Here is a 21,308-nt window from a genome sequence, read left to right as displayed (position 1 = left end):
GCCTGTGTCGGACGAAGAAAATGTCGAGGCGATAGGAATGTCAGCTGCTGGATCCTTCCGATTTGTATCCTCTCAACAAAATGGATCGATCGTCTGAGGAATATCCGTAAAGATCGAGAAATCAGGCCCGGGAGAAAATCTCATGGTGATCAGTGATCATAGCAAGGAGCTTGTCTCAGACGGCTCCAGGTGAGGTTCTCACGGAATTTTTTTCGAGATTCTCCCCGTTCGCTCACGCATCCCACTCACTACCAGGGACCTCAAAAAATGCTCGACGGTCATGCAAATACGACCATTAGTGCGCACGGAACCGGACACAGTTGCTCCGCCTTTTTCTGCCGTTGTCCCGCGTGCGGAAAATATCGGTAGCCCCTGTTCTAGAGAGTACAGCTCTCATCGCCTATTCGAGATTTCTTATCGACATCGAGCAGATCTATCGATACGGAGCTTCGAGGGAACGAACGCGCATGTTTCTGGGAATTTATCCGTGGCAGGCTCCTAAGCGGAACACGCAGCGCGATCGATGCTGCAGTGTTCAGCGCAACCGTGCTCTCGCAGCGAAGCCCGAGACTGGTCAAAAGCTGGGAGCTGCAAAGTATCCACGGACTCCTGCGACCGCGATTGGCGGAGTGTTCATCGCGAGTGTCACATCGAAAACGCAAGCCTTGATTGCCTCCACAATAGACTCGCGAAGACATCAATTTATGCGGTGCCTCCTAGCGGCCATGGCAGCATCCTTGCAAGCAAGACGAAGCTTGTCTTCCTTCATCGAGTCGAAGCCTCAGCTTTCTCGGAGCTTCCCGTTGATAATTATTCGACGAAGCCTGAGCACTATCGTCGCTGCATCAAAGGGATGACGGGGAACTCGACAAACCCTCAGAGGGAATTTCCCTTCCAGAGTAATTATCAGGCCGTCAAATTCTAATGAAAGGCACTAGAATTTGAGTGCAGCGGTGCCGCTTCCGTTCGCTCGCCGCGTCTTCATTGCTGTTTGCTTTTTTGCTTACAATTGTCTGTATTGTGCGCTGAGGCTGGCTCCGGATACCCAAGATCACAGCTCATCTGCATTTGATGACTCGAAAGCTCTTCTGCACTCGGAGTACGCTTCCGACTGATTCTCTTCCCTTCTGCCTCGGAGCGGCACTCGACAACAATTAGTTTCATAACCGAGCTTCGTCTCCGGGGAATGCAGACGCCCTCAGTTTCTTGGTCACGGCTGTTGGGGTTAGCCTCCGCTAGGCAGACCCGTATAGGAAGGGTGCACGTTACGTATTCGGAGCTGCGAGCTCCCGAGCTGATTCTTGCTCGATATGAGCCCGTCCACCTGTTCGCGAGGCGAGTCTCGCGTGCGCAGGTCTGAGAGCTGCAGCTGTTCCGAATGCCGAGCCGAAAACAGGGCGTCTTGTTCCTCATTCGGGAGGAAAATCCGTGCCGTGGCCTCGATGTGAAGACCACGAGTTCTGTGCTCAGCTGGGTTTTTCGACCGTGTTGGCCATCGGCTCCGAGCGAAATTGTCGAAGGGAACATTCTTATGGAGCACAGTCTTAAATTGTCGCCTCTGGCTACGTCGGCGTCGCTCCTGCGTTATAGAGAAGGGGTCCTTCTCCTACACTGGAGCACGATGCCCGTTCCCATCAGGATGAGAACCTCAACACGGACTAAATAAATATTAAATCGAGAGACCGCGTCTCCAGCTTCTTCGTCAGGGATTTCAATATGAGTCGGAAGGACGTAAGGATCGAAAAACAGATTTCGGGCCCCGTAAGCGAGGTTGGTACGAGCTCTGCACACTCACGAAAGTTTTTACCCCTCCTTCTGCGAGCGTTGTCCTCCTCCCTTTATTCTTGGACGGCATGAGCCGTCAGAGTACTGGAAACGCTCTGCCATCGGATGATCGTCGTCCGCCGTCCGACAGGTACACGTTGCGAGTTAGTGGAGCGCTCGATAGGGCTTGGACTGTCACGTACGCAATGCTCCGTGGCTCCGCTCTGAATGTAGTCGTGATAATCGCGATCGACAGCATTCTCCAAATTCAGTTTCAATAGGACAAGAGCGGGCTCCAGGAACGTTATCCCTTTGCCGATATCCTTTTGCGGGAATCTTCTCGGAAGAATGAGAAATGATTCTTCGTTTCGACTCTCCCGGGTTGAGATGCGACTCTCGGAACGTTTTCGAGCCAAATCATGAATCATGACCAGCGAGCTTCCGGATGTGTGGATCGGAAAAGGGAGTCGCTACCGGTTCCCGATCGTGCGCGAGTGTGGGAGCTCAAGGAGCTCCCGAGAACAGATGAACGTGCGACCTAGCCAGGGAGGTGTTCGCGGGAAGGATGCGAATGATAATAGCCGTCTGCGCTAGGGGTTGCTCACTTTTGACAACATTCGATCGATAAGCCTGACCTTCCAGATCACGATGTGGATGTATCACTTGCTCTTTCTCAATCAGCGGTCCAATATCTGAGAACGGAGAATACGTCGCATTCTGCGCGGCCACGAATGAACACTCCTCTTGTAGGAAGAGTGTAATTCTGATGAGCGCTTAGGTCTTCCAATGAAGTCGTGTGCGGCTCGGGAGTCAGCCGAGATCAGAAAACCTCGCTGTTGGGCGCTCATTAGTATCAAGTAATCGCAAGTTAGCTCAGAATTCACAATCGAGTGAGCCCTGTGGGGTAAGAAACTCATTCTCATTCGAATGCAATGATGAGTTTGCAAGTTCTCTGCTCGCAGTCGTTCCCAGAAAGCTCTGGGTGTTCGCCAGAGCGACCATCAAAATCGACGCTTACAGCGGCGAGATGGCGATCTTCGATGCATGTTTCGTGAGATTATGGGATGCTTTCGCGGCGGGATGACTGCGGACTTCTCGCTCAATAGACGCGAGCGGCTCAAGCTCCGGGATATCCCCGCCGAGGGAGACAGAGCCGATCGCGCTCCCGTGCTCGGGCTGAATTCCTGCTTTTCGGGGTGGAAGAATGTCGGGATTCGAATGTGAATTCGATATACTTCCGGTCATAATTCGGCGGACGAAGCCCCAGGGGCACGGTAGGAGAAACTCAGAATCGATTCAGAGCGCCGAGCACGCAAGGAATCGATGTCGATCCCGAAGCCGCTCTGTAACGATGAGTTTAACGTGACATCGGGGCCGAGATCGTTGCGACCACGATGTGAGTTCCGACGTCATCGCTACGGACGAGCGCAGATCGGCTGCAAGCGAGGCTACGGGCCGTAGCTGGAGGAATACACATCCATACATAGTACATCCTTACAACGACGTGGAGTCTGAAACAGGAGCGCGGCCGATGCCTGATATTGTCAGGGCGAAGCATCCATTAGTGGGGTTCATGATCGTTTCGACACCCAGAAAAACCAGAAATACTATACGCGTATCCCATCGGCACGATCCTTATTGATTTGTTCATGGGCCGCTCGTGTCCTGAGCGCTGCGAAATTCCCTCAGCAAAATTCCTGCGCCCGAATTGAACTTTGACGAAGCGTACCATCGGTGTGCTCATTTTTCGGAGTCTTGGTGGTCGCACCCGATGTGTGGGACATCGATCTGTTCGAATCCGCTATGACGTGACCACGATCCGAGGGGGATATTTTGATGCATCGCAGAAATTTGCCGAGACTCCGTGACGGTAGCAAGGATGAGGGAACCCGGGCGAGACCTGGATACGCGATCGAGAAACACCAGCAAGGTGGCTGCAACTATGTACGAGAAACTTTGCACTTTCTGGATCCAATTTCTCGCGATCAGAGTTCCCGATCGGGAAGGGGCTCAGTCCGCAAGGCTCTCTCTCCCACAGGAAACACTTGGCCGATTCTCTCATGATTCGAAGTCCACCTCATCACTCATCACCGCTGGTGGAGGCAAGCAAGTCGGGAATTCGCCTCTCCGCACAGGCATGAACCAGACGCTCCCGATCCTGCGGGCATGAGCCCTTCGAAACGTTCCAGGATCTACACGACTTATCAAACATTATCACTTCGACGCCCTATCAGGATGACCTAGTTTTTCGATCTACTGCCTGTAGCTCGTCCCAGGATCAGAGAAACGACCCCGGACATCTCTCATTCTTGGAAACGGTAGACTTCGTCGCGATATCGACAAGGAACGTTCTCTTGCGCGTCAGGGAGCGGGATGAATAATTTATTGTGGATGTCTCAACATTTTAGAGCTGAATAATCCGACAGATAGATAGTCGACCTCGATCAATTTATCACTCGAGGGACACTCGCCGAAAAACAGCGTTTTTATCCATTCACTGTCGGGCTCAACAAGCCCTCTCCGACGTCGACAACAATTTTCTTCTCCGGCTACCTCTCGTTCCGAGTCGGGGAAAGAACTTCCGATTGCTCACCATAACGTTACCAACGTCTATGTTCATGTGAGCAAATTATACAGTACTAGGTATGTCGACCTCTCTCCGTTAATCGTGTGTCGAAGGGTGGAGTGCGGTCCATTTTGGCTGGAGCAGAAACGAGATCAAGGAAGGAGGGGGGGGGTACGATGGCAATAGCTAGGAGGAAGGACCGTCTGATAATAACTCGGAAGGATTTACTTTCCCCGTCTTTCCGTCTGCTGCGAATCAGCAGAGGCTCCCCAAGAATTAGCCATTCCGATCACGAGGACCGTGGCCTCCCGATAGCTGTACCACCACTGCGCAGGCAATGAAGAGAAAATTTTCAGACGAATCGCTGAAATCTTCCCTGGCCCCGAGACCTCACGAGAAGCGTACAATTGACCTGGAGTATTGCGACCGCACGTAGATGATATTCATACATGTTGTCTATATTTCCACGCCCTCGTGCTGCTGATGTTCCTCTTGCTCATTCACTTAGTTGGGTAGGAGCTCCACACTCGATTGAGCTCATAGACGATCCGCTCGCGCTTCGCGGGAAGACAGCTCCAATGCTGCGGCGGCGGGTGGGGTGAGGAGCAATCGATCGAAGGCCGGACAGCTCGGCCGTGCCTTGCATATCGAGAATCGCCGCGCTGGATCGCTCCATTTTCTCGTCGGCTCTGGGTCGTAGGAACGATCGGTCGGTCAATCAATCAATCAGTCGGTCCGTTGGTCGGTTGGTCGATCCCTCGAGCAGTCGCTTGGCCGCTGTGAGGATCAGTGAACCTCTTTGTCAGGTGGTGTGGGCTCAAGCTGCTAGGCAATATCTAAATATCGAACCAGCTGGCGAACGGCATACAGTAGGTAGCTCCATACCGCTATCCAGTCGACTGGCCTCCAGCAGAGAAGACGGCTCCGAAACAGTATTTACCGTCGACTTGAAGGTGTCCGCTTCCTTCCGGGGACTTTGTGTCGAGGATCTCTTGGGAATCACGACTTCTCACACTTACACCAAGAAAATTACTACGAATCGGTGTGCTCCCGGAGAGTTTAGATCACTCGGGCTCCGGATAATCGGATCCTCCGCCTATTCGGATCCTGGATCCTGGTCCCGATGTGTTCCTACGAAGCGGATTTCGCTGTAGTCTCCAAGTCACAGCTGACTGGACCGCTCAGTTCCATATTCTTTGAGGGTTCCTTCTTCTCGTTTCCATCTCACGTTGAGTGGAGGAGCTATTAGTACTTAATCGCGGCGGGTTCCTGTCGGTTGAAGCCCGGCGGAAGATACTGCCTGAATCCAGCGCCGCTCTTTCTCTAAATTTTTTCCCGCCTGAATCCAAACACGTCGCGAGTCCGACCCGAGGCTCTCGACGTGACCACCCGACTGGCTGTACTCATATAACTTTTCGATTTGTGCAACGTAGCGTTGCCGTACGTATCCGAGCAGATAAAAGAGCCTCAGTCGAAACATGAGTACTTCGGACAGCGACCGAGGATGAGAAGGGTATACGTGAACGAGACGCACTGCTGCTCCGTCAGCTTGCTCGAGGCAGAAGATATCTCTCACAGGAAAGGAAGTGACCATTGTGGTCAACAAAGCTGTGTCCCGGAAGCCTTTTATTGTTGGTGCTTCTCGATATCATTTCACTTATCCCCAACCCTCTGCCGCTATCGCCTCTTCGGCACTGGGAGTACGTGCTTGTGAAGAATGCCTTCAGCTGACTTCACCGTGTTCATTCGTGGCTCGGGGGAATGTTCCACACTACGATAATTCAAGCTCCGATCTCCCTCCCGCCGATGAATGCTCTCGTCTTGAACCCAGGAAATCCCGCTCGTGCACCAGAGGGCTAGGTGGGAAGAATCGGATGCATCCTCTGTCGGCTTCTTGACATTTTGGGTCTTCTGTATTTTGAAGAATTGGATAAAGTTGGGGAGGGCTGTCAGGAGTTTCGAGAACCTCTCGAAGATCACGAGAACGCCAGATATCGGTCGCGCGGAACAGCTCTAACGTCGAGCTTGATTGCAGAGTTCAGCGACCAGCAGCGGATCCCTGACGAGAATCTCGGACTCTGAGGATGAAGAAAGGCGGGAACGCAGTTCGACGGATCCCACTTCCTCAAGGGCAGACTCTCACTCCTTAGGAGTAGATCAGGGTAGCCGGTCGTCGAGCACAAACTTAGGTTGGTATGGAGAGTTTCCGGATTCGTCGATGACTGACTCGGAAGCGCCTCTTTTCCTCCCGAAGATTTCTCATTGGAGGGGTCGAATGAAATTATTATTCTATCTCCCGAAAAGATTCTACCCTTCGCCATCTCGGACTGATTCCCCTAGGTCAGAGAACACCCATCGAAAGGGGGTAGTACTCGGAGTTGGGCGGACTCGTTTCTGAGCGATAGATATACATTCGAGTTTTGGCTCTATGTGCTCGCATTGCTCGAGTGAACGGAATCGGGGAACGAGGATTGCTTAACCGCGAAAGTAGACGCCAGTCCGACGCGTTCGTCAGCAGCTTCGACTCCTCATAACGAAATTCTTAATTTTCAAGGGCAATGTGAGGCACCTCATCCGTCCAAGGGGTGCACCTTTGGACGAGCCGCTCTGGATCGGCAGTGGAAGAGATTATTCCACAGCAGCTCACAGGTGATATCAGCAGGTCGCAATAAATGTTAGGTGCGAGCATACGGTGGGGATTCCGCGCTCGAAGAGTAACGTCACTCGTTTTTCTCCTGTACTCTAGGACCGGAGAGATGAGAAATACACTGGAGAAGCCAAAAGTGGCCAAGAGAAAAGCCATCGCGACCGGAGACAGGAAATACTCAGCAGTGAGCTCTATGTGAGTCTCATCCTTCGGATTAGATTCTTGACTTACGCACAATATCGGAATCCGCTCAGAAGGGGGGTCGAGAACTTTCGAAGCAGTCTCGGACACCTTCGCTTGCCTGGAGAGGAGGCTCTCAACGATATTCATAAGATTCGGAACGCCAAATATGGGACCAGCTAGGCTCTTCAGTTTACCGCCTGCAGAATTCAGTTTTGCGGTGTGGGAATATTTTTCCGTCTTTTTCCGTCGTCTATGGGAGCACACAGGAGCGAGGAACATTTTTCAAACCTGCTGCAGAGGAAAGCTCCTTCTCTTGTTTTCTCGGCGCTCCTTCCGCCATCCCCGTATTACGAAGCGCTACCAGCGATATCAGGACCTCTCATATCGATCATGGTGCCTCAATCGTCATGCCGTGGATCACTTCACGCTTGTCCACTGCCAGGCCGGAGAAATGCCTTCTGAGGATCGATAATCGCATATTCATGAGTTGCCGCAAGAAGCACCCGCAAGGCGTCGCACCGTCTGATTCGACAGGGGATTCGTTTACTTCCATTCTCCCCAATATCCCCGCAGTCCATCCATCAAATCTTCTCTGCCTGACTCGATTCGAAATTCAGGCAACTGTCGCGTTGCCTGCCCTCGCATAGGTGAAGGCCGTCGATCCGAAGATGTGTCGGGGCTCGAGTCTGTGAGGCACGAATCGTCCTCATTCCGTAGAGGACGTCCCCAAGCTGAACCGAAGACTCCAGGATTCCATCATGGTTTTCCACCCTGAGAAGAACGCACTCGCGCAAAACATGGAGCCCCCTTTGTGGAGTTCGTTCTGCTAGGAATTGGCTCCCCGCATCGAGTGATCTTGGTGCTCGCGAGTCGCTCTCCAAACCCGTGATCAGGTAGCGATTCGGATTCCCTTTCCCAGTGCAACCCGAACTCTTCGGGATCCGGAGGTTTCTCAACATCCGTGAAAATTGAATCAGGGAGAGGATGCAAATCGTTTCAAGCGCTCCGCGTAGGATCTGCGAGACAATTCATATTCATTTTCATAAAAAAATTGCGGCCCCAGGTCCAAGGGATTCCGTACGGGGAGCCGCGGAGGATCTGTACTGCCTCACAGCGGTGGTCGGGCATTACCGTTTTTATCCTATTCGACGCGTATTTTGCGACATCCCATCCAAGCCGATCTCGGTCCCCCGGCCTCTGCGGAGGAGGGATTACGTTTACTTTGCCTTTTATATCGTCAGGCTCCAGGTGGAGGAATGCTTCCCGCCTAAAAACGAATTAGAAATAATTGGCTTGAGGAGTGCAGCGCTCGCCGCCGAAAGTGCACGGTATTTGGCGAAGTTTGCGGGCGCTATCCAAGATCGAAGACTCAGACGGATTCCAACGGAAACAGAGCGACCAATACAGTGGAATCATCGAGCAAAAGTATGCATATTGGGCCGCGACCTACTCCTCATCATCAATGCGAACTCCACACTGTCGGAACTTTCTAATTCGAGATTTTCCGGACTGAGAAGCCTCGCCGCTTTGACAAGCGTTTCCGCGTATCATCGGCTGATCGGGGTCCCCTTCACTGTCCATACCTTGAGCCAATAGGTTTCCACCTCCCGGGTACAGCCAGAGGTCCTGAAGCAAGAGACTCGGAGGATTCCGCTCTCCGGAAGAGCAGCTCATTGTGTCAGTGCGTGATTTCCTGAGTCATTCTCCGAATCTTGAGCATGCCTGCCGTGTCTCGGGAGAGGTCGTATACGTATCCGCACGCTCGTGAATGGGAACTCAGCTGGCTGAGTCATCCGAACTCTTCGAGGAACACATACATTCTTGTTACGTATTCCCCCGAACGGCCTTCATCTTAGAGTACCCTTTAATCCTTCTGTTCGGACCCCGGCGGAGGTTTGCGGCCCGTGGATCTCCGAGAGATTCAGAAGGGAGAAGATGTTCTCCGGACATCAGTCACGGAAGAGCGAGTTTCATTCTTGACATGCTTCCAATAATTAGTGCACTGGCACAGAAAATCGCGAAGCGAAGCTGCTCCTACGGTGGCGCCACCAGTGGACTTCTGCGGAATGATTCGATAAGAAAAAGTTTTCTAGGGCTTCCTCGAGAGGACTTACATTGAGAACCTGGCAGACATTCGATAAGTCCAACACTGTGGGATGTGGAGTGAACTCGGTTGAGAGAGTGAATACGTCTCAGAGGACCGGTATACGCAAACGTAGAGGCTTCGCATTCAATCAGAGGTCGAGGAGCCATAGCCGCAATCTTAAGGGAAAGCTCACGGCCTCATGATCTTGCTTGACGCAAGGTCGAGGTACAATCGAGAACTCCGAATGCTCTTAGTGATGGTCTGGGAAAGCACACATTAAATGCTCTTCTCCATCACGCGTTTCCCGCCTCCTCCGTAGCTCCATCTGAGAGTTCCCACCGGAGACATGAGGGATGCCGAGGAGGAAATCGCTCTCCGGGTCCAAATTCTTGGATTGGAGGTCCGGCTCCGTCACCAAGCGCCTTCCCGTGGAATCGATGCCAGCCGATCGGATTCCCTCCTCTCTTCTGTGGATTAGGGAACACGGTTCGCGACAGAGGATTGCTCTGACGAACGCCAGGATTCCTTTGCGTGTCTCGTCGATACGAGGAACTACTCGGATCACTCGGCGACGGGCGAATTTTCCCGGAAACCGGCAAGCGGGGTATTTTTCTCCCGTTCGGACTCGGGAGCCTGTTCTAAGTAGGCTTGAGCATAACTCGCTCAAGTCGTGTGATGCATGAAAATTCGCAGGAAAACCACGCCTCAGCAACGTTGCTCGTGATACTCGAAAAACAGGCCTAAACAAGACGCGCCATAATTGTGAGCACCTAGCCTTCGGAAGTCTGAATGCCCTCCGGTGGAAAAAATCGCTTTCAGGTTTCACCTGCCCGCGTGTCCTCCGGAAAGCTCCCCAGCCTGAGCTGATACTGAGCGCCAATATATCTTATCGAGAGTTCCAAGTACGAATTGAGCACCGCTCTCAGTGGCCGATTAATTAAACATTTCATTGTCGCAAGGTGTAAGACTCCGGACAAAAACTCCGAGTGCTGACTCGGCTACACCTCGTGGCAGAGGAGGGTATTGTACGCATGCGCGTCGATGTCCCACAGCAAAACAGAGTCAGCCTTGCCCCAGTCATGTGCTCTCCTCCAAGCAGGGAGGCCGGTGTGCCCCGTAAGGCGCGTGATGACATTTTCTCTTTTGGTGAACAGTATTCTGCTGTCGTCGTTTTCCGCTTGATGCCGCGGATTCTCCGGTTCTCTGTCGCAGTGACTGGAATAGATGTCGCTCCCACAGGCAGTGATATCGCGTGACAGAGCATCCATGACAACGAGTTCTTCATCATTCGCGACGGGAGCAGAGCTCTAGAGATGTAGGAGCACTTCCCGACACTAGCTAACTCCGGAAAAGGAAAGATGCTGAAACGAGTACATTCGCACATCAAAGTGCGTAAGCCGGCATTCCTAGAAGTCGGCCTATCGCAGGTAAATACGACGCAGAGGGGGAGGGCATGTGGCTACTCCATGCATGGCTTTTTCATGGGGGTCGCTTTTGAGGTATCCGGGAACATGTGAGCATGATTGCCTCCGTTTTCTCATGCCGCAGAGAGAGTATCGGTACAATCAGAATTATGTGACGAGTATTCAGGACGACTGTCCAAAGCTGTATGGATGGGCACGGGACCCTTGTGATTCTTGGAAATGAGTCGAAATAAGTAGTCAAAACAAGAGTGAAGCGCATAGATCGATCGGATGCCGGGTGAAGCTACTCGTAAAGCTCTCCATCCGCGAGTTCAGCCCGCGGACTAGCCCACACAGTTCCTTCTTGCGCGCATTTGACAGTGTTCTGGCCCTATGACTTTCTGCTGTTGCTTCTGCTGCGAGCTGCGACCCCCAGTGTCTAGCAGGAGAGCGAGCTCGCCAAGCTAATTGAAATCGCGATGAGCCATTGTTTGCGGCTCTGGAATAGCGCTTCAATCAGGCTTGTAAAATGACTTCCTCAGAAGGCTTTGGAAATTGAGGGAGTTCAGAAGCATTGACGAAATTGCAACACGGGAGTCATCTCGTCCGGAAGGGCGTTATTCCCAGAATTGCACGAGAAAAGAATTCGTAAGGCATCTCAGAACAAGATGTGAGATGCGACTCTGGTCCTTCACAGGCTGGCACATTAGAGACGAGATTCGGATACATTTCTTCGACTCTGAAAAGAAAACCCCGGCCTTTTGCCTCGAAGAATCAAACAGGGAGTAGATTGCTGCTCTGGTTTTCCGATGAGAAATGACCTGGAGAAGACGACAAGGCGCGGGGCTTCCTGTGGAGTGACGCACAAATCCGCGCCGGAGCTCTTCTACGAACAAGATCGGCAAGTCCAGTGATCTCGGTGTCCTCGTTTCTCCCACATCTGGGACTACATGAAGGTCGATGAATTGCAGTGTATGATGGACGTATAGACGCTCGCATGCACAGAATAAACATGTGAGCAGGCGAATAAATAGACAGATTGACGCGCGAACGGACAATTGGGCGAGCAAACACACATACAGCCCGAGACCAGTCGATCAAGGATTTCGCGCCAGGCCTCGATGTTGAGGTCGACACTTCTCTAAATTGAGGCTGCAGTTTCCGCACCATCGAGCTCATTAAAATACGACCGATTCGCCGAGAATCGCCTCCAAATCAGAACCGCTCTCGCTGGACCATGGATTCCGGCAATGTACCGACACACGGGTCTCGTCGCGACATTCCGCAGGATTCGTTCGAGCGTTATTTAGAATTATCGTTGGCCCCTCCAGCAGCATCTTCCATTGCCCCGAGTTTGCGGAAGGATTGGGGGGCATGGACCCGCAGTCGGGGCTCGGGGCATATACACATGGGTATCCCATTTCCCACGGACAGTAGGCGACATCGCTGACGTCTTCACCGCTCCCGCCCACGAGGTGAAATTTGAGCGGGATGCCGTTCGGAATTCTCGCCAGACTCTTTCAGTCTCCGGTGAGCAAGAGCCGCTCGGTCGCCAACCGTCTTCCTGGCTCTGATCTGCTTCGAAACTCGGGCGTTTCTTTCGCGGTCGACGATACACGATTTTGAGCGAATGTGCTTGCATATGAAAATCGACCCGACGGCACGCATTGAGGCTTCGCACAGCTGCAGTGCACGATATTCAAGGATGAGAACGCTTCCGCGTGCGGCAGGGTAGGAAAGGCGGTCTCGTCTCCGAATTGATTGTCTTTCCTCATTGAAAATTAACTGCCCGATGAGTCGACTCCGGGCTTACCAGTCCGGATGATCTTTTGAGCGGTCGCGTAATCCTCTCCTGGCTCACCTTGAGGCTCGAGAGCGATTCGATCGATCTCCAGCTGCGATCCGAAGCGGCGCTCAAAAGTGAAGCCCCCGGGATGGCGACGTACTCTCAGACCAGCACGTATCGAATGCGAACGTCAACATTTCGACTCCTTGATTGATGTCCCCTCTCCGTGACGGCACACGCTCGCATTAGATTATTTGTAGATGTTATGATATGATTATCACCTGTGCATCATCATCATTATGGGAGAGCGCAATTCGGACCGGATTCTTGTGCGGTGCTCTGCCCGTGATGAGATCGAGGCTCCATTCTCGACCAACAAGAGGGATCATCCGGCGTGAGGATAGTCGGCTATTCGTCCGCTCTTTTCCCGACAACTTCTCTGAAAGCGCTGACACCATTCATGGCGGCGAGATCAGTCACACGCGCAGGGGAGTCGACAAAGTTTGCCACTGAACTTCGAGCGTGAGCGAGCGAATCACGTCGTGCTGTTCACGACGATTGTCCATCCGTTGCAACAATCCTCATATTTACGACGGAGAATTGATTTCATCACTCATTAAAAGAACTCGGACCAGCATTCGCTCCTCTTTTTATGAGGTAAATATTTATTAGCAGGATAATAGACATCGAATGCCGGAAGATGCTCGCTGTAGGCCTCTTGGCCTTTGGCGCGACTTCGTTCGTCAGCGTCCCTCAACTCATCGAGAGGCGGTCAAATAGGCTGTTACCGCGATGAACAGAGGCTGATCGCCCCGAGAACTACGATCAAGTTCCTATTTATCTCCTCGTCCATCCATATCGATGGATTGATGTATGGAGGCGGCAAGGTAGACACAGCATGTCATTGCTGGTCCTGAGGATCACCGTGAATATCTCGAAAGAGTTGCAGACACACGGAATGTCGTCGAATTAGTTCCAGCATCGGTCGAAGAGGGATGCCGTCTGATTTCGGTCATCCGAGAGCGATGAAGTCGATTGTGTGTTTAGCCTCGGAACAGTTTTGGGGATTAGCCTCAGGACCCTCTTGCGCCGATTGTATTATAATCCAGAAAGCGCTCTGATTAAGTCAGCTTGCCAGGTCTCCAACATAGCCACGCTTTTTCACTGAAGATCGGGGAGCTGGCTGCATGCCAGCTGGCCGGTCAGGACCACAGCTACTAGCTCCCTTCCTTACGCTTCTTGCTTGTGAGCGACTTTGACTCCGCGGAGCTCTTTGATATATAAACTCCCCCACCTCCTCATCCTTGTTCCCCGGGGGTCTCACTAGAAGTTATCCTCAGTTTCGCAAGTAAATCGCTTCGAAGGTTCCTCACCGTATTATCAGTCGACTGAAGTATCAGAACATTCAATAGTTTAAGAATGTATCAGCCGAGCTCTGAGCGTCAGGCGGTAAACTGGCGCTCAAAAATTGTGCCTTCAATGTCTAGTGCTTCGAGAACTATTCCGCAGGCTTTTCGGAAGAATATGCATTCCACGTATTGGAAGAGAGGACCGCTTGCGTGAAAAAACGAAGCTGTGCACCCTTCGCGGGGAAGTTGGTGACTACCAGGTGGTACCCGCTCGCTTCTCAGCTCCCTTGTCTTCCCTAATCTGTCCTCCCTGTGTTGACCGAAGGCCCAAGTTAGAGAGCGCCGCTACGGCAAGGCGCTACATCAGTGAGCACGATAGGGAGGACGAGTAGGCGAACATGAATCCCAGAAATCAACCACTTTGCCCTTGACCACTGGACTCGCTCCTTCTGCCCCCTTCCCGAATCTGATTTGGAAGAGATGAATAGATCGTGCTCCGACCTATATTTTTCAATATCCGGGGGCGCGGAGCCGCTGCTCCCTCGTCTTAATTGAGGGGTCCCCACTGCAGTCTCAGCCGTCTCATATGGAGAAAGTTTCGGGAAACATTGCTATAACGATTAATCATCAAGTCGAACCTTGGCTGCAGAAGCGAGTATCCTGCGAAGACTGCTCAGGAAGCTTGGCGTGAGCGCTTGATTCTCGGGATCGAGGGTATGGAGAATATGGGGAGCGGTTCAATTCAGTCGAAACCTCGTAGCGAAGCTATCACAGATTTCGGAACGATTTTATCAATCAGTCGAGCCATGGATACGGTAGACGCTCTCGCAGGCTATCGAAGTGCGAATGGAAACATTCCGAGACATATAAGTAATCCGACAGGCAACTCCCCTTACACAGAACCTCCACCGCAGCGCGGTGCTGATTGAGCTTGGCAGAAATGTAGACTAATGCTTATCTTTCATGCCCCAAGCTGATATGAGGCGGGTAGGAGTTGCGTCACACACCTTCCGGGAGCTGACAGTTTCGGGAGACCCCGCAGCATCGACCCGATACTCAATGGAAGGAGCCGCTCCATCCCTTGCGTTATTTCCATTCGAGTAGCGCAGTGAACGGCGCTATATACCACAAGATGATTTCCTTGGTCCCTCCTGGCATGCGACACATCAAGGTCAGAAAGTTGAGTCTGAGTCAATGAGTATGATATTGCTGCCAGTCCGTCCGTCGGTCCGCCTACTAGTCAAACCGCATCCATGTCGAGGGGCGCCGCATATGTATATCACTGAGGGACTCCACAGTTTATTCTCGGATTCACCCAGGGAGATTTGGCTGGCCAGCAGATGTAGTACTTTGTTGAAATTGAGTATTCCTTTTCACCCCCGATCGGGGGGAACGGAATCATAAGGACCGGGAGCAGATTCCGGACCTCTGACACATTGGATTTGACTCGTCTGATCTCCTCTATAACACTCCGCCTTTGCGATTCCCTCTAACTGTTAAGCATCAGAATATCCCGCGGAGTGAACGGAGTCAGCTGGATTCTCACGGTAGGATTCCCCTCTCCGAAGATATTCGGTCCCCAGACCTGAATGCCCAGACCCGCTGGGAATTGAACCGGAGTTATCATCCTTGTATCATTATACACATGTGTCGGCTTTGAGAGAGGGCATGGGGCATGTATGATAGTATGACTTCATTGGTTCATTGGTCTCCCTACGAAGCGGGAATCGTCACTGCGAGTCTCATCGGGATCCCTCGCCACTCTCGATTGTGCCCTCGCTCTGCGGTCGGCAGCGACTGTGTCTCCTCAAGTGCAACAACGTGTGCCGAGAGCAAACTCACCGCCTATCCACCGGACGAGCATTATTGTCTCGTAGCTCTGAGCAAAATGATCTTTGAGGCCATCTAATCAGGCGCGCCCTTCCGTATCGAACCCATACCGACGAATAAATACGGCGCGGCGCGAGGCGGTCGGAGCTTTCCCGCTTTGCTTCCTAGTCAGCGATTCACGTTCCGTGTTCGATAAGGGCTGGTTCTGAGGTGTGTACCTCTCGACGGCATCCGAAGGACCACCGTGAAAATCCGACTGGCTGATCGAATCCCACTGACTGCACAAACATTAGATAGTCCCCGAAATATCATGCGACTGTTCTATTCACTTGATTTGGGAGGGCGTTCCTGCTTGGAGGCCACCGACATTCAAGAATCAAGGCGCATTTATCCGATTCGACGGCGCAAGTCGCAAGTACAGACCAATCACAATCCGAGCGAGAGGTGCAATCGGAGGACTTCAACTTGGATGCGTCCGATTGGGTGTATCATATCACGAAGTCACATTCGAGATTCTCATCAGCTGCTGGGGTCTTCTCTTCCGCTTTAGAGCGCCTTCGCAAGAACCATAGAACTCCCCCCTCGCAGGAACGCAGATCTAATCAGATATCGACAATCGCTTCGCTCACCACGAAAATGAGAACATCCCTGGTCTTTCCGGACTGAGTTTCATAGGCCCTGAAATACCGAGCAGGTTCGTTTTTCTACTTGGGGGTCTGTCAGCGAATACCGGCCGACACCGGCAATCAGACTGAAGACCGTGTTTCTGAATTCTTCCTCAGCTCGGTATTCTAACTCATCTGGTGCTCAGCCCGAGAGGTCATCGATCCTTTCCATACCTCGTGATTGGGTGACATGGGGATGGATCACGTCGGGATCTGATCTGCATTTCACCAAGAACGGAGGTCTTCTTGAGAGATGGCTGAGTCTTCCTTGGCGCTTTCCGATGTGTAATCGGAAAATGGCTGAATCCGCTGAGCATCGGTCGGTCGGTTGCTTAGGATTATTTCTCTCTTTGGGCTGATCGAGCGGGGATATTGAGGCACCTGAAATGGTCACATGGATCGCCCGAGGAACGGCCCTGCGAATCTGCGACCAAAATTCCTCTCGCAGAAGAATGCTGACGAAGCGCTTCAGGAATCGCGATAAGGGGGAGGATTCCGGCTGCCCGAATGATAGATTTCTTTCTCGAAATGAGCAGCTCTCCGCTCTTCAGAGGAAGGGAAGTTCCATTTCCCTTCAAGCCCCGGATTGCAAGCACTCCGAATCTGGTTTAGAGCCGCAAGAGCGGCGCCAAAGTATAATTCAGGCACGTGGGGGATGATCTGGAGTCAGAGGAGTGTTTCATCCCTCTGTATCCCCCTGCTTAACGCTCACAAGCGCCATCTGCTCCGTGCAGAGAGGACCCGAAGCGGTGTGGAAGATCTCTTGCTGCGTACAGCTATGCTGACGGTACCTGCGAGCGGCGTGGCGCCACTGCCGAAATCAGCACCGTGCCTGACAGAATCGGTGCACAGTAATTGATCACGATCGTCCCTTGGTTTGTAGATTCGTTCATTTGCTCATCTGCTCATGCGTGAATTCATTCAGTCATCCTGACTCTTACCTCGGTCCCTGCATCGATTGATCAGTCGTTCCCGTCCCTTCTGCTGGGAGATTTGTTCATGCCGTAGGACTCGAACACTCGCGACGCTGGATTTTTCGTCGACGATCTCAGCGTCGAATTGGGGAAACTGAGAGCTCTTTCGCCAAAGTTCGAGTTCGGAATGACGGGAGGACTTTTTCTTTCCGCGCTCAGAGAGATGATCGAGAGATAAAGCGCGGAATCGCACGTCTCTGTATCTGGTTTTGAAGCGCTGTCAGGTGCTCGTTCGGAAGAGCATGGACGAGCCAGGCGAAAAAGTCGGGAAGACTTCCTCCTATTCAGTGAGCGTTCAGGGGGTTCTGCTCGAAGCTTCTATTCTTGTTCTTGTTCCTCCTTGATGACATCTTGCGGCTTTTTCTGCGTACAAGCGTCGTACGGTTATATTCTTAGAATCAGGCGGTGACGTACGGTCTCCACATTGGTTTACAAGGACTCTCCGAGGAAGCTCGTTCTTCCTTTCGGTGGTGCTTGCGTCCCTTTCTCACATCCATCCCTCCTGAGCAGAGTTGTTTGAATAAACCTTGTTTATTGATTGTGCTGAGCTTTCCGGATGACAAGGACTCACTCGCTGACAAGTGAGCCATCAGACGACGGGATCTGAATAGAAGCAAGCGAAGTCGAATGTCTGTTTTTTTCCTTCGTTCGGAATTTACTGCAGTTTCCCCCCACCGGCGCGGCGCCCCTCGCGTTCGAGTGAGACCCTCAATGATTCATTGTAGCGGGCCATCAATGTTAATTCGCCGGGAATGCGTAGGTCATTGCGGGATTCCTCCCCGGCAGCACAATCAATTCTCGCAGGTCTAGATATTTCTTATGGGAGCGTTTTTTTGTTTCGCTTCGTGAACTAAGTCACCATACATCGCAAACCAATGCCGATAACTATTAGAATCCGAAGACATGGCGGGAGAACATTCGCTCTCGATTTGCTGGCGCGACGGTCGTCGTACCACATCGAAGCTCTCATTTCTCGCAGAGGAACTCTGAAGCAGAACACAATGAGACGGTGGCCAGATACACGAAGTCGGATAAGAGGAAGCTCTAGAAGGTGAATCTTCCTCGGGAACCGGGGCAAATTACGCGGGAGTTGAGACGGCAAACCACATGTCGCCCAGTTCAAGGAATTCTCGTGAGACGATACGGCTCGTGATGAATTCGCCACAAGAAAATTGCGGGTCATTATCGGAGCGAGTCAAAAGCTGTGATCACAACAAGACGCGGCCTAAGCCACCGTATTTTTCCGCAGAAGAGTCCACGCCGTCTGAATCATTCACCTCTTGGTGTATTTTATTTGCGCGTCAAGTCTACTCTCGTACAGACAAGGCCGAGTGTTGATGAATGTGATCAGAGAAGAGGACGAATTTTTTCGGTTGGATTCGATGTCACGGACTTAGAAGTCGAAAACGTCACCGTCTTCGTCGTCGATCTCCGCCTGGGTTGACCTCGGTCTTTGCGTAATGGCGGGGGCGGCTGCGGTCGTGGTAGCAACCGCCAGACTCGATCCCCTGCATCGGAAGACCTCTTGTCCGATTCTCGCTGCCACGCTCAACTGGCTCCCTAGATGTTTGCGGATTTCTGACGAGAATTCACTTCCGTAGAGATCCGTGTTGGTCAAGGCCAACATGAGGGAATCCCGGAGTCTGTTGAGACGTATCGGAAGAACCACTAAATTGAACGCGGCATCGCGAAGGACCAGGAGGTCATCGAGTGTCAGTTCAGAATATGGCTTGCGAGCTCTGGAAATGATAAGCATAGCGAGTAGTTCCGAGAGGGAGGGCTCCGCCGCGACTGAAGCGGGGTCTCCGATCTGAGAGATTCGAATCATTGACCCTGTGCGATTTAGCGCTCCGGTATAACTTACACGTTTGGCAATGCCATCAAGGCTTGGGTCGAGTCCGTGAAAATCATTTCCATTTCGTTCATAACCGGGCCGGTTGCCGAGTTTTTCTGCAGCAACTCGATCATGTAGCTAACTTCGTCGCGAAGTTCCTTCACTTCGTGGCCCGATCCTACCCTTTGCACGCAAGATGCCATCGAGCGGATTCTCTGCGTAAATGAATGGACATAGGGATTACTGGTGGAACGCGATGGACGTCCGTCAGCGAAGCCCGCTTAGGGGTACGACTTCGGTCAAGGTAGATCTTTCATAATTGTTCGGATGGTGGGTCCATTCCCTCTTTGGGAGTCTGATCGGTGGGAGCACAAGGCTCAGAGACACTCCTTGTTTTGGAGCTCTGCTCAGAGGCTCTTCTTGGAACCGCTCGTCAAAATTCAGCTTACCGCAGGTATCAGCGACACGAGTTGAGACACTGCAACAGAATAGCAATATTATCTCTAGCAATTACCACTTCTCCCTCGTTCTCTTCATTGTCCTGCATGATCCTCGTCGAGATTACGACAAAACCGCGAATCTTCCGCTTCTGACTCGCGTCGCGATGGCTCACCTTGAAAAGATTGACCAATCCCGTAGAAAATCCCGACCTGCTGCTCTTCTTGCGTTTGATTCGGACTCGACTCTTGAGCATGAGCCTGCCCGGCTGACTGGACTAGGAGGACGCAAAGCGCGACCGCGACATACGCACAAGCTTTGTGAGCCATCTCGTGGAAGTATTGTAGGAATGAACTTTTTCCGAGGACTGATTCTCCACGTCGAAGAGCGGACTCAGTATAGAGCAACTCAGGAGATGTGTGTTGTGATTACACCAGTGACCCGAGGAATGGATTGTGATTCCGAACCGGCTCCGAGCGTGCTTTTAGCTCCTCAAATCCCGAAACTCTCGCCTTTCGACCTCTGTCATTTGCGTCAACAAGTTTCCCGAATTATTGTTCTCCTGTCTTACGTGTTGCTCATGTGACAGCAGTATGTTCGTAGTAGAACATCGACTGTTCCGCCTGTGGTGAGTCAAGGATTTCAATCGGTCCAGAAATTTCGATGTCGCTGACAGAACGCCATCGAGCTTCATGGAATTCTCGTCAGAGTCAAGTTCATTGCAGAACGTCATTAACGTCATTCTCATGTTGCATCGAAGCGCCTGAAGCGGGACCGCTCTTCGGTTCCCGCCGACGGCATCTCATCAGGTCCACGCGCAACTCTATTGCTGGGAGTCGATAAACGATACTTTTTGGGTCCATAGCAGAGTGCCGCGAGGATTCGACACGATGATGAAATGCAGAGGGAGGCGGGGCGTGGGGCATATGCATGGATACGGATACGTTCCCCATAGGGACTAGTATTTAGGAAATCGGAATCCCCTTACGGATAAGTTTCCCGCGGGCTGGTTCACTTAGAGAAAACTTGTCCCCGTTATTCGAGCTTTTTCCGGTGCGATTCCTGGACCGAGCCTTTCTCGGACGTGCACGACAAAGGAGACCAGCTGACTCCCGATTGGGCTCGATTTGGGAAGATAATTCGTTCATCGATCCGGAGCTTGTTCCGGACGCGCAGGCAACGCGCTCCGATCAATTTGAATTTCCTGTGTCAGATGGCGGCTGTCGAGAAAGATATGCCGTGCTATAATCGTGGGATTCTGTGAGAAAATTGCTCGCCTTCTGCGCTTGAATAGCCGGCTCGGCCGCTCGACATTTCCAAGAGATGGAGGGCGCGTCGCCTGTGTGGTATATTCGCTTGGGACCCCCAAAGCCTTCAGTGAGTCGCTGAGAACTCAATTGGAATCCTGACTCGATAACGCGTCTCCTTCTGACATCGAAATAACTTCGGGGAATGGTTCGCTGACATCTGGACGGGGATCTGACCAATGGGCCGCGGCCAACGTATCCGGGATCGGCGATTTGAAATACTCTTCTCAGAGCTTTAGGTACAGTCGACCTCGGTTATGCCGTCGCGAACTGCGGTGGTATGCTTTGATTCCTCTCGCTGGGCTCGAGCGTGGCGCATAGCGCATCCAAAATAGTAGATCTCGGATTCCGAAATGACGCATGAAAAACATAGATTGCATATACATGATTCCCTAAATGAAGACGATCTTTTCAGGCTCATCGCAGCAAGAGTTTAACTCAGATAGACTGCTTCGATCGCACCGGCAGCGGTCGGA

The 21,308-nt window shown here is 52.1% G+C and overlaps 1 protein-coding gene across 1 annotated transcript; it reads right to left on the bottom strand.

Annotated features, from left to right (window-relative positions):
• Nucleotides 1-18,646: 18,646 nt before the first annotated feature.
• On the bottom strand, nucleotides 18,647-19,854 carry LOC100900975 (uncharacterized). Its single transcript, XM_003742957.1, has 4 exons — nucleotides 19,701-19,854; nucleotides 19,537-19,565; nucleotides 19,118-19,302; nucleotides 18,647-18,992 (listed from the first exon to the last, which is right to left on the bottom strand). Exons 1-4 carry the CDS (start codon nucleotides 19,852-19,854, stop codon nucleotides 18,647-18,649), a joined length of 714 nt encoding a protein of 237 aa, XP_003743005.1.
• Between the last annotated feature and the right edge of the window lie 1,454 nt (nucleotides 19,855-21,308).

The sequence above is a fragment of the Galendromus occidentalis genome, unplaced genomic scaffold (assembly GCF_000255335.2).
Source record: "Galendromus occidentalis unplaced genomic scaffold, Mocc_1.1 scf7180000077436, whole genome shotgun sequence".
Classification (NCBI taxonomy): Eukaryota; Metazoa; Arthropoda; class Arachnida; order Mesostigmata; family Phytoseiidae; genus Galendromus; species Galendromus occidentalis.
The sequence above is the reverse complement of the archived record's forward strand: the minus strand, read 5'-3'. Positions and strand labels throughout refer to the sequence as shown.

Bases quoted from the DNA above. Each gene is read 5' to 3' on its own strand.
- LOC100900975 (XM_003742957.1), bottom strand. From the start codon at position 19,854: ATGGCTCACAAAGCTTGTGCGTATGTCGCGGTCGCGCTTTGCGTCCTC. The intron at 19,303-19,536 runs GTAAGCTGAATT...TCATTTACGCAG, and splicing joins TCGTGTCGCTGATACCTGCG to AGAATCCGCTCGATGGCATC. The intron at 18,993-19,117 runs GTAAGTTATACC...TATCATTTCCAG, and splicing joins TTGATGGCATTGCCAAACGT to AGCTCGCAAGCCATATTCTG.